The 13,061-nt window shown below is 35.4% G+C and overlaps 1 protein-coding gene across 5 annotated transcripts in view; it reads left to right on the forward strand.

The window, feature by feature from the left end:
- atp2b1.S (ATPase, Ca++ transporting, plasma membrane 1 S homeolog) overlaps nt 1–13,061 on the forward strand; it is an 85,293-nt gene that overhangs the window by 18,880 nt on the left and 53,352 nt on the right. For all 5 annotated transcript variants that reach the window (XM_041588636.1, XM_018256029.2, XM_018256026.2 and 2 more), the window contains exon 2: nt 9,295–9,714. In XM_041588636.1, coding sequence (XP_041444570.1) covers nt 9,516–9,714 — 199 coding nt within the window. In that variant the 5' untranslated portion in view covers nt 9,295–9,515. The remainder of the gene's footprint in view (nt 1–9,294; nt 9,715–13,061) is intronic.

Raw genomic sequence — 13,061 nt, forward strand, 5'->3', positions numbered from 1 at the left:
AATTGTATCATTTGCAAACCTAGCTCACTTTGTATGTCATAAATAAAAATATTACTGCTTTTATTAAACGCTTATACTATATTTCTTACTTGAAGTTAAAGAATGACCAAGTCTATTTCAGTGCAAATAACTAGAACCAACTGATTTGTTTCACAGGTGTTTTTCTAACTATAGTGTCTGTTTAGAGCATTGGATTGACCTTAGTGTGTGTGTGTGTGTGTGTGTGTGTGTGTGTGTGTGTGTGTGTATATGATGTTTATATGATTCAGTAAAGGACTTCTAACAACCTTTATGCCGTGAGTGCTTCCTTTTATTTTTGGACTTTATATTGAATTGGATTAGCACCCGGCGAAATGATCGAAAATTGGCACTCACCATTCATATAGTTAGGAGCCGGGTGCTAACCAAATTCATAAACATCAGTCCAGTGAAAGCACTCACGGCATTAGCTCCTCAAATGTATATCAAAAGGCTTTTATTAGTGCATGGTGCATCAACGCGTTTCGACTCACATGGAGCCATCGTGTGATGACGATGGCTCCATGTGAGTTGAAACGCGTTGATGCACCATGCACTACTAAAAGCCTTTTGATATACATTTGAGGAGCTAATACCATGAAATAGCGACACTCTGGGATCTTGTGTGTGTGTGTGTGTATATATATATATATATATATATATATATATATATATATATATATATATATATATATATATATATATATATATATATATATATATATATATATATATATATATATATATATATATATATATATATATATATATATATATGTGTATATGTATATGTGTATATGTATATGTGTATATGTATATATATATATATATATGTATATATATATGTATATATATATATATGTGTATATATATATATATGTGTATATATATATATATGTATATATATATATATGTGTATATATATATATGTGTATATATATATATGTGTATATATATATATATATATGTATATATATGTATATATGTATATATGTATATATGTATATGTGTATATATGTATATGTGTATATATATATATATGTATATATATATATATATATATATGTATGTATGTTATCTATCTATCTATCTATCTCTATCTCTGCTATCCTCAGAATACCAGAGTGTGAGAAGATTAAAAGTTAGGTTACCAAACCAGATTCTGAGAAGATTAAAATAATGGCCTGGCTAAAACCCAGTAAAGCTCTGTAAGGACCATCTGGCCCTGGACTTTTCATTTAGGGTAATGATTATAAAAATGTGAATTTAACTCCTCTACAAAAAAATGAACATGTTGATTAAAAATAATTCTGGTTATAAAACTGTTTTAACGTAAGAAATTGGATGAAACATTTTGTAGATGTTGCATACGTCGTTTTGTTCTTGTATTTGTGCTTTTTGTCAAGTACTTGTCAAAGCTAATGTATATTTAACTGAAATCACAAATTTAGCACCAATAATTTTTGGTTAGCAATATGTAGCTTTCCTATTCGGCAGCAAACCGTATTTTGAAGTATTTATGGGCTGGTTGGTGATGATGCATTTCCAGTGAAAATTTTTAAGTGCGGGTAATGTAATAAATCAGTTTATACTGGGTCTAGAAATGAGATGTTTTGAAACATGACCAATATGCGATCATGTTCAAATGTGGGGCTTTGACCCTAACAGTCAAGAAACTATTGCTCTGTGAGGCTGTTGTTGTTACTTTTTATTACTTTACTTCCGTTTAGGCCTCACCTATTTCTCTCATTCAAACCACTGCCTGGTTGCTAGCAACCATATAGCTGCTAACATTACATACCGAAGAGCTGCTGAACAGAAAGCAAAATAATTCAAAAACCACAAATAATAATTGTACATTAAAGGTGAAAAATCTAATTAAATTCAACAATTTTGTCATAACTAAAGAAAACAAACACTCAAAATCCAAAAGGCTGATTCCGTCAGGGTTGATATAAAGGTCAGTGAACCAAATGCGGCATTTCGATTTCCGAAATCGCCCAAAGTTGCCTCACTAGGAAACTTCGGGCGATTTCGGAAATCGAAAAGCCACGAGTGCATTGCGCTGGTGTTTTCTCATTCAGACAGGCGGAAGGCAGGAAGAAGACAGTTGGGGGAGATTGTCGCCCCGCAGAAGAGGCAACTAAATCTCCCAGAATCTGCCCGTCTGCCCCTACCCTAATGCTGAGAAGCCATTATTCTCTTTATTCTGTAATTTCATAAAAGCAACATGTTAATATGTGATCACCAGCAAAATTTCTGCAGTGTTTAAGGGGGGGGGACTTCAGAATTAGGGACATATTCTAGCAATAGATCAAATCAAGGGAGTGACTGTGCATGCTATGCAGTGGGTTTTGAACATAGTAAAAGTAACTATGCTGTCACTGAACTATATTAAATATTTGGTCTGGGAAAACTGAATATTTAATATAGTTTTATGGTTTATGCCAGGAGTTTTTTTTTTTTTTTTTAACCATGTGTAAATATTTTTCTCAATTTTATATCAATGTAATTACAAATACAGGAATGGGACCTGTTATCCAGAATGCTCGGGACCTGGGCTTTTCTGGATAACTAATCTTTATGTAATTTGGATCTTCATACCGTGGGGTAAATTTATCAAAGAATGAAGTTCCGCCACTAGAGTGAAATTCCGCAGCTCTCAATTCATTTCTATGGGATTTTGAAAGGTGTATTTATCAATGGGTGAAGTGAAAGTTCACCCTTTGATAAATACGCCTATAAAAATCCCATAGAAATGAATGGAGAGTGGCGGAATTTCACTCTAGTGGCGGAACTTCACTATTAACTTCACTCTTTGATAAATATACCCCCTTAAGTCTACTAAAAAAATCATTTAAACATTAAATAAACCCAATAGACTGGTTTTGCTTCCAATAAGGAATAATTATATATTAGTTTGGATCAAGTATAAGCCATTTTTATTACAGAGAAAAAGGAAATCATTTTTGATGATGTGGATTATTTGATAACGCCTTTCCATAATTCGGGAACTTTCTGCATAACAGGTTTCTGGATAACTGATTCCATACCTGTATATTCATTTTTATACAAATGGTTCAATTTAGGAACCGTTTTTCTTTATTTTGTACGTTTCTTACATATTTCTGCTTCCATGCTACCTGGAGGTAACCATACAGCTCCAATGCTAGGTAGGATGTGTGAGTCAACTATAATTCATGGCTGTTTGCTGTGAGGGGAGTAAGTTCTGAGTGCCAGCATTAATCCCTTTATCTATTTCTCCAGCAGGTTACTGTAAGTCAGTTGTTCCACTGAAGGCAATCTCTGAGTAGTGTGAGCTGACTCATATGGTTTGCCAGGAACGTCGGAACTGCTGAGGTGCCTCAGGGTACTTGCACAACACTGCAGCCTTCTTTAGGAACCATATTGTCAATATGAAAAATAAGTTTTCATTAAAGTATGCTGGTGCTGGATACAGACATTAGTATTAAAGATAACTAAACACAGCACATGGATCCCCTTTAAGGTGATAGTGACACTAAAAAAATACTCTTCAAATATTCATGTACCTTAAGGGACAGATTTATCAAAAGTTGAATTTTGAAGTTATATGAATTTTTTTAACTCGAATAAATTTGAATTTACTCACAACACGAATGAGAGGTTATTTATGAAAACACTCAAATGTCTTATATTCGATCGAATGTGAACGACCCGAAAAATTTGAATCAAATTCCTCTGAAAAAAAAAACTCAGGAAGGTAATTAACATATTCAAATGGTTCAGCAGACCTCTGCCATTGACTTGTAAATGAATTATCGGCAGGTTTTAGGTGGTGAATGTTCGAATTAGAACTGTTTCCAGGGTGAAGGTGTGATAAATCTCACATTCAAAATCAAATTTGAGTTGTTGAATTAAAATTCGAATTTGTGAGTTTGACTAAAAAGAAAAAAAATATTTGAATTTACCATTCGAACCTTAATAAATCTGCCCCTAAAAGTTTCCAATAGGTCATGTTGATATTTTTCACCAATAGGGCTGCTTTTGTAAATAATTGTAGCTTGAAGTTACTAAACCTGACTTTTGCCAACCTGATTGCCCCATCTCATCCTCATTTTCTAGCACTTAAAGACAATTGCAGAAATATGGCAGCCCCATCATAGAGGAACATAGGGAATCGATAAGTTATATAATCTACAGTCTGGTCAAAAAAGGAATCTGGAAAATACTTTTAAAGTTAGTTATTCTTGGAATAATCCTCTGTTACATGTCAAACATTTTAACAACTCCAGCTCATGTTTATGATAGCGTTGGTCAATACAACTTAGATTTTTCGATAGATTTGGTCAGTACAGCTTTATCCCAGCCCCATTTACCTTGAAAGGAGAAGAGAGATTTTATGCTAAATGTATACAGAATAAGTCATTGCAAGAGTTGTTTAACGCTTCCATGCATTTGCCAGCCTATAATTTGTGTGTGTTTGCTTATACCTTTTCTTAGCCACCTTTTCTGACACGCTCGGTGTCAGCTGTCCTACTTGTTTGTGTTTTCTTCAAAAAACAAAACAGAACCAGTCCTCTAAATAGACGTTGATGTATTGAATCAAAAATTCCCGATGCCCCTAAATTATTTTCTCAAGTAAATGTACCTGCATTTCTTATGACTAGGGTACAGTTTTGAAGTGCTGTACAGAAGACCATTATTACAGCAGTACTTTTGGCATTTAACAAATACAAGCTTTGATTGAAAAATGTAAAAATAAAAACCTAGCAACAGCATTTATGTGATGTGTGTTGACTTTGTGTGTGCCACATGCCAACTAAATCATGCAGTTAGGAGACTGGTTTCAGCAATAAGTTCAGCACCAGGGGAGCCGATATTAATCAATTAAAAGATGAAGTTTATTATAAAATCATAAGTCATAAATTGCATGCCTCAGACATATCGCAGGCTAACCGCCACGAAATGCGTTAAGTTTGCAGGCTACGATATTCATGCAATTCATGACTTTTTTATGGTTTTGTAATAAACATCATTTATTCAACTAATATCGGCTCCCCTGTTGCTCCGTTCCTAATTGAACTTCTTGCTGAAATCGACAACAAGTGTGTAAATCAAATTTTACCAATGCAGACAAACAAATGTGCAACGTTTCGGCTTGCATTGGTAAAATTAGATTTTGCTTCACACATACTGGTTACCTGGATTTTTTTTTTAACAATATATTATTTGTCCACAAAAGTGGACTAAGTCTTTGATGGGTGCTGTGGAGCCTCCTTGGGTTTTCATCTGTCTTAATCATATCTCTTTGGGTTCTGCTGAATTCTGACTAGCATAGTTGCTAGTGGAACCTAGTACAGGTATGGGACCTGTTATCCAGAATGCTCGGGACCTGGGGTTTTCCGGACAACGGATCTTTACATAATTTGGGTCTTCATACCTTACATCTACTAGAAAATCATGTAAATATTAACCCCAATATGCTGGCTTTGCTTCCAGTAAGGATCAATTTTATTTTAGTTGGGATCAAGTACAAGGTGCTGTTTTATTATTACAGAGAAAAAGGAAATCATTTTTTAAAATTTTGATTATTTGAATAAAATGAAATCTATGGGAAATATAATTTGGCTCTTTCTGGATAACTGGTTTCCGGATAACAGATCCCATACCTGTACTATACAGCGGTTACAGCAAACATTTTTCTCTTTTTTTTTTTTTTTTTTGTTGAAAGACGTGAACGTGTAGGTGCCTGGAGGAGAGGAGCACAATAACATCTGGGGCACTTTGTTGTACAGCACTTTTGATTTAGGGAGAAGCAGAACTTCTTGTATGGGGACTGAGAGACCTGATTGGTTTCTGGAGAAGGCCCTGATGGCTGTGTGATTTTAAAGGCACATCAATACATGTATAGTGTGAAAAATTATGGCCAGTTTATTATGACAGTTGAAGTTTTTAATTTAACCTGTTAAAAAAAATGTTGTAGTAAAAATATGTTTGTGTTGTATCCACCTATACTATTAATAGCTGGCTTAGGAATCCACAATAATGCACTGGTTCAGATTGACTGGGAGAAGGTCACAAAATACTTGTCCTTGTGAATGAATGCTGTTACCGGTCAGCACACCGTTTGTTGTGACTGATCTGCTTTCCTCGTTCAACAGTCAGATCTTGAGTCATGGGCGCAGAATAGTGCTTCATCCCTTGAGAATACTGGATAGTAAGCAGGCAGAAAATATTAGTTCTTTTTAATAAACAATTAAATAAACCTTGTTTTTATTAAATATTTTTTAAATACTTGTGAACTGCTCTGTGTGTTACTAGGAGTGCCTGGGATTGAATATCTCTACCTGTTGATTTTTGTGTTGTCTATTTCTTCACAGACTGTAACCATCCATTGTTCTTGTATTTTAAGAAAATGCCCAGACTGATAAAAAGCAGATTAACATTCTGCTGCCACAACCACCATGCTTCACTACACTTGACTTCCCTGAACTAAAAGGCAATATATGTTAAAGACGGGAGGGCAGGTTTTTGGCACTTGCTTATTGCTTAAAATTTAACTTGGAAGCAGGATTAAACTATTGAAGATTCTCCAAAAAGCTCTGAATTACAGGAAGGCCATCTCCCATAGACCCCATTTTAATTAAATCATATTTTTAAAAATGATTTCCCTTTTCTCTGTAATAATAAGAGTACCTTGTACTTGACCCAGCAAGGTTTTACATAGGAGTTGTTTTATGCAATATATTTTTATAGAGACCTACATTGTTTGAGTGATATGGTTTTCCTTTAAAGGGGAAGGAAACCTCGTCAGCGCTAACCGCCCTCCCTCCTCCCCCCTGGCCTACCCCTCCCACTGGGCAAATGCCCCTAACTTGTTACTTACCCTTCTGCGCAGGTCCAGTCCAGGGAGTTCACAGGCGACATCTTCTTCCACGCGATCTTCTTCCTCCTTTGACCGGCGTTTTGGCGCATGCGCAGTAGGATCCTTTCGCCGGTACGGATCTACTGCGCATGCGCCAAAAGTCACGCGCATGCGCAGTAGATCGTACCGGCGAAACGATCCTACTGCGCATGCGCCGGTCAAAGGAGGAAGAAGATCGCGTGGAAGAAGATGTCGCCTGTGAACTCCCTGGACTGGACCTGCGCAGAAGGGTAAGTAACAAGTTAGGGGCATTTGCCCAGCGGGAGGGGGAGGAGGGAGGGGGGGCAATACACGGGAGGGGGGTTAGCGCCAACGAGGTTTCCTTCCCCTTTAAGGGTAAGGCCACACGAGGCAATGCGTTTTCCATAGTCGCCCAAAGTTGCCTCCAAAGTCGCTCAGAAGATGAGGCGATTAGTCGCCAGCGACAAAATCTCCCCGAATCGCCTCGTGTGAACTAACCCTAAGACATAGTAAATTACAGAAAGACCCAAAGCGTTCTGGATAACCGTTTCCATATATATAGGTCACATAACTCTGAGGGGACTTCTGATATCTTTATAAATTTCTAGTAGGGGTACATTATGCATTATAATCTACATTTTGTGGGGGCGTCAAATTCTGGTCACGACGGCGTCCGTTTCGGCCGTGCAGCGTCAAATTCGGCGTCAGAACGCGCCAATTATAAGGATATAATTTACATAGGGAAATGACCAGACTGTAGATTATATTTCGATAAATTCTTCTCTTGAGCCATGTACCATTTTTCAGCTATTTTTGTTTAAGCCACTTGTCCAGGTTGCATCAAGCCACTGAAAGCAAGAAGCAAAGCTGTTGAAGTGATAATTTTAAAGTGCCACTTTGTTCTGCTGCTTTTTTCATACATGCTTATTTGTCACTTCATTAAAAGCTACAAAAGTCAACTTGTTCTTTTAAAGTTGCCTGGCACAGTAGCTGCCTATATTTAAATTATTCAGAAGTGCCATTTAAGTGGTGCTGAAATTATATGGACAATACACTTACAATAATCGGCTTGTACCAGTCTGATAGAAGCATAGTGTGGCTGTGATGTAACAGGAGACACGTAAAACTGTATGTTATAAAATTACATTTTCTCGAGTTTTCAACCTATTTTTAAGAACTGGCAAGTAAATAAGCATCATACTTTGCCATGTCCTACAACACCACAGAACATGAGTTTGTCAGGCCTTAGATGAACTAATTAGATTAACCAAGAAGCTTTCCTTAGATAATCATTTAGGGAGCCATTTCTTATGTTAGAGCCAGGCTGCTGATAATGTGCAGTTGAAGGTCAAATGCTTTGCAGAGAATAGCAGCAGCAGCTTAATCTCAGTCAGGCAGCGGTTTAAAATTACTTAACTATTGGCTTTTAAAAGATCCTTGTGAATCTGATAACCCTTTTTGTTCTATTGGTAATGTTGCCTAGCTGCAAGGCAATACATACACTGCAAAAGCTTTCAGCAGTGTTTGCTTTAATTTTTAATACTAAATGTCGGGGTTTAATATGATACGCAATGGGCTACATAATGGATCTCTTGCACTTATGTGTACGCTTTTTTCTTCTCCATTATAGGGCAGATTTATTAAGGGTCAAATTTTTTTATGGTAAAAACTGTCAAATTTGGCTAAGGAATTATCCAAAATTGAATTAGCTTTTCGATATTTATCATACTCTGGCTCTTTAAGAATTTAAATTTGACTATTCCCCACCTAAAACCTGCCCATTTCATATATAAGTCAATGGGAGAGGTCCAGAGACAAATTTGGAGATGTTTGTAGACTTCTTGACATTTTAGATTTTTTTTTTGGCCAAAAACGTAACATTCAATTTGAGTTTTTGAATCGGTAAAATTCGTCAAAGTTTTGCATATTCGATTACTTTTAAGGGTTAGTTTACACGAGGAAATTCAGGGAGATTTTGTTGCCTGGCGACTAATCGCCTCTTTTTCTGGGCGACAATCTCCCCAAACTGCCTCCGCGTGTCTTCCCATCCGCTATAATGAAAAGTCGCCTGTGCTAAAGCACATGTGGCGCTTCTTTTTCCGAAGTCACCTCACGAGGAAACTTCGGAAAACGAAGCACTGCGTGAGGCAGTTCGGGGAGATTGTCATCCAGAAGAAGAGTCTCCACTTAACCTCTGGCTGGGTCAGACCAGGGTTGACGATATTGTCCAGCAATGTTCCCTCTAGCTGTTTCTGATTCTAGCACTAAATGGTATAATTCTGAATGCAGTTTTGTAGAAATTTGGATACATGATACTGTATAGATCCATATCTATGCTAGCTACTGCACATTCACATTCTATGTATAGAAATGTAAAAATGACCTTATGTTTTCTATTTATTTTTTAGAGTGTACAAAGTCCATGAAATGACGCCCTGGAGAAATATGGAGCTGAACTCAAGGCATATCTATGGAAATCTACTTTGAGCTTTTTTTTATCTCCTTAACATGAACTCAACATAGAATTTGATTTTTGTTTTTTCATTATTTGGGGAAAAAAACAAGCCCCCACTGGAATTTCCAGCAGCTGCATTTGCTTGCCTGTACAAAAGGATTTACTGCAATCAATATGGCTAATAATTCAGTCGCATATAGCGGTGTTAAAAACTCTCTAAATGACGCAAACCATGGGGGGGAGTTTGGCATCACACTTGAAGAGCTTCGTATACTTATGGAGTTGAGATCTACAGATGCTTTACACAAAATACAGGAGCGCTATGCTGATGTGTATGGAATTTGTTCTAGGTTGAAAACTTCTCCACATGAAGGTAAGATTTACATGCTGGTATATTCACTGCTACACAAAAGTATGAGCAAAGGGTCTCCTTTATTCTAACTTAATATATTTTGAGCACTAGCATTTAGTGGCCATTTATATCTGCAAATAGACTTTATGTTGCTGGATGAGGTTATTCTAGCCCTGTTGACCTGTGGAAGTATATACATCATTTTGAGAACCTTTCCTACTTTATTTGTTTTTCAGAGCAGCTGTTGGAGGAGCAACAACATGTGTGGGGAATTATTATTATTTTTTAAAGGAATATATTGGTCTGTCCATAAGTGTTTTGAACTATGCCTTACAATTTATCTAAAACAGCTCCCCATCTTGAATCTTATAGTGTCCTCTTTTAAATGTGTATGTAGTACTATACATGCTCAGTACTGAAGAAAGCTATTGGTCAGTGCCGGACCAAGTCGCCGGGCCACCAACTTGCCTCTGCTACCTCTAGTTTTGGCCCTGCCTGCAATAAATGCACTATGATGACATAAGACACATTGTTCTCTCTGGGTAACACTCTGAATATTTGGAACTTTGTGCAATTCACACAGGATTTGCAGCCTGTTGAGAAGCAACTAACATTTCACTTAAGAATAGGACAAATTTGTATCCGATGCTTACTTCAGCCCAAGTTGTATTTATTTTGCTCATGTTCATGGAGGTGTGTATATAGGAGTATGCTGATGCAGAATGTGTATGTTTCTATGCTTTCTTAGAATCTGAAATAACCACAGGTATGAGATCTATTTTTTAGAATCTTTGGGACATGGTGCTAAAGATTAAGATTCTTGTATAAGTTAGATCAACGTACCTAAAGTAACCTATAAAAATAGTTAACCAATAAATAATTCCAGTATGATTGTGTCTCAACCAATATTGATTTTGCCAGCTTAATTACCATCAAGGACAGGTACTGTTATGTCATTAAAGAGAAAAGGAAATAGTTTAAAAAAGATTATTTGCATAAAATGGGCATTGTGGTAGATGGCCTTCTAGTAACTATCCAGTGTCCGATTAAGAGCTTCCATACGTGTGTGTGTGTGTGTGTGTATAGATATAGATATATATGTAATATACATATATTTCCATGGTTTAGTTTACATTTAAAGGTATAAAAATGTAATGATGCAATTCATCAGTAAAGTGGTCATTTTAAGAAAGGTTCAGCTTTTATTTTTTTTATTGAAGGTCACCAATACCATATATATGTTTGGGGACACATGTAAATAATGTTGTCATTTCATAATTAGGACATCTGTGCCTATGTGTCTTACTCTTCCCTTTCCATGAATAATGTAGGGCATACCACATTTCTGATTATAAACAGATAACTCGTTCTAATTGTCCACAAAATTTGTATATATATATATATATATATATATATATATATATATATATATATATATATATATATATATATATATATATATATATATATATATATATATATATATGTGTATATATATATATATATGTATATGTATATGTGTATATATATATATATATATATATATATATATATATATATATGTATATGTGTATATATATATATATATATATGTATATGTATATATATATATATATATATATATATATATATATAATGTTTTTTTAGTATATGATTATTCTCAGATGTCAGATGTGCTTCTTTGGATAAATAAGTAATCCTTATAGAATTCACAGTCTTGACTAGAGGGAGAGACCTTGTTATATGTCATACAGGTATGGAATTCATTATCTGGAAACCCATTATTAAGAACACTCCTTCAGGAACACATCTTCCATCGACTATATTTTTAATTAAATATTAAATTTAAACAAACTTTGCTTTTTTTGAAAAAGCTGATGCAGACATCTGCTGGAGCAGCACTATTAACTAAGTTTTAAAAAACAAATAAGCAAACAACTGTTTCCCGTGACAATATCAATTTAACTTAAATGGCTTCCATCGTGACTAAACAGCAGACAAATGAAGTTAAATGTAATTGTACTTCTGAACCAAATGTAATTTTTACAAATGCAGGGTAAAATTGTTTATATTTTTATATACATAAAAAGCACTTTAAAACACTTTTTTTTTTTTCTAGTGTTTGTTATTGGTTGTTAGGCTTACTGGTCCATGTATAGAACCAAACTGCCCACCTTACTTTATTGAAATTTGTTTAGAGCTCATTTGGATATCTGCATGGTTTGCTTAAAATCCCATAGGGTAAGGATGATATGGTCATGGATGCAGTCTTATCCAGGCAGTTCTGGGGTCAAATGATCAGATAATCTGGCCAACCAAGGGTGTCTGATAAAACCATTAAATGATCTCTGTTTAGAAGACTGATACAGAAAATAAAGGGCTAGTTCACAAGTACAAATCATAATATTTCCAAATATTCACCACAAATTACTTTTTAAAGAAAATGTATTATTTATATTGGGGCTTCACTGAATTTATTTAGACATTTGGGTGGATCCTGAATATTTCTTTCATGAAGCATTCAGCTGAATCCCAAACTGTACCCAAACCCTAATTTGCATTTTAGTGCAAGAAAGGGCTAAATTGAACTGAAAAGAAACTATAGGAAAAATAATGCACTTTCCTTGTTTGCATGACCAAAAGTCATGTGATTAAACATTCCAATTCAGTTCAGCAAGGCACTTAGGGATGCACTGAATCCAGAATACAATCAAATGCAATTCATATAGTGACAATATTATATCTCAGTCCTTGGTCCAGTGGTGCTTGCAATCTAAAGTCCATATTACATTCACGCGCTCTTATGGTCAGTTTTATCAGGAGCTACTTAACCTGACTATATTTTGTGAAGTGTGAGAGAATTCCTTTCTCTATACAACTTTGTAACATCAGGTAAAACTTTTTAAGTAAGTATAAGTGTCGTTCAAGTGTTCCCAGAAATATAAACTGTCCATATAAGAAACCATTTCTGCTTGTGACATAAAGTGCCCTTGGATAATAACAGGTGTGCACATTTGACTATGTAGAACAGACCAACAGCCATATTTATATCCAACCGTAAATGAAAAAGGCTCTCTTGAGAAACTGGAATTCTCAAACTGCTGGTTATTTTGGAGATTTAATGGATTCCCGGGGAAGTGTTTTGGAGAGGTATTTGTTGTATGCAGGCATTTGGCGGTCACTAACTGCATACTATGGATAGAACAGCACATTTGCCTTTGATGTCTATGAAGATTTTCAATAATCCAGGTCATGATATACATCTGTGCGTTCCAGTTACCACCTAACTGTTCAATGCTTGTGCAAAGTTCTATAACAAATTCTGACTGCCAGTAAATAAATTAATTGGAATTGGTTCAGAAAAGTAC

This window comes from Xenopus laevis, chromosome 3S (genome assembly GCF_017654675.1).
Source record: "Xenopus laevis strain J_2021 chromosome 3S, Xenopus_laevis_v10.1, whole genome shotgun sequence".
In the NCBI taxonomy this organism is placed as follows: Eukaryota; Metazoa; Chordata; class Amphibia; order Anura; family Pipidae; genus Xenopus; species Xenopus laevis.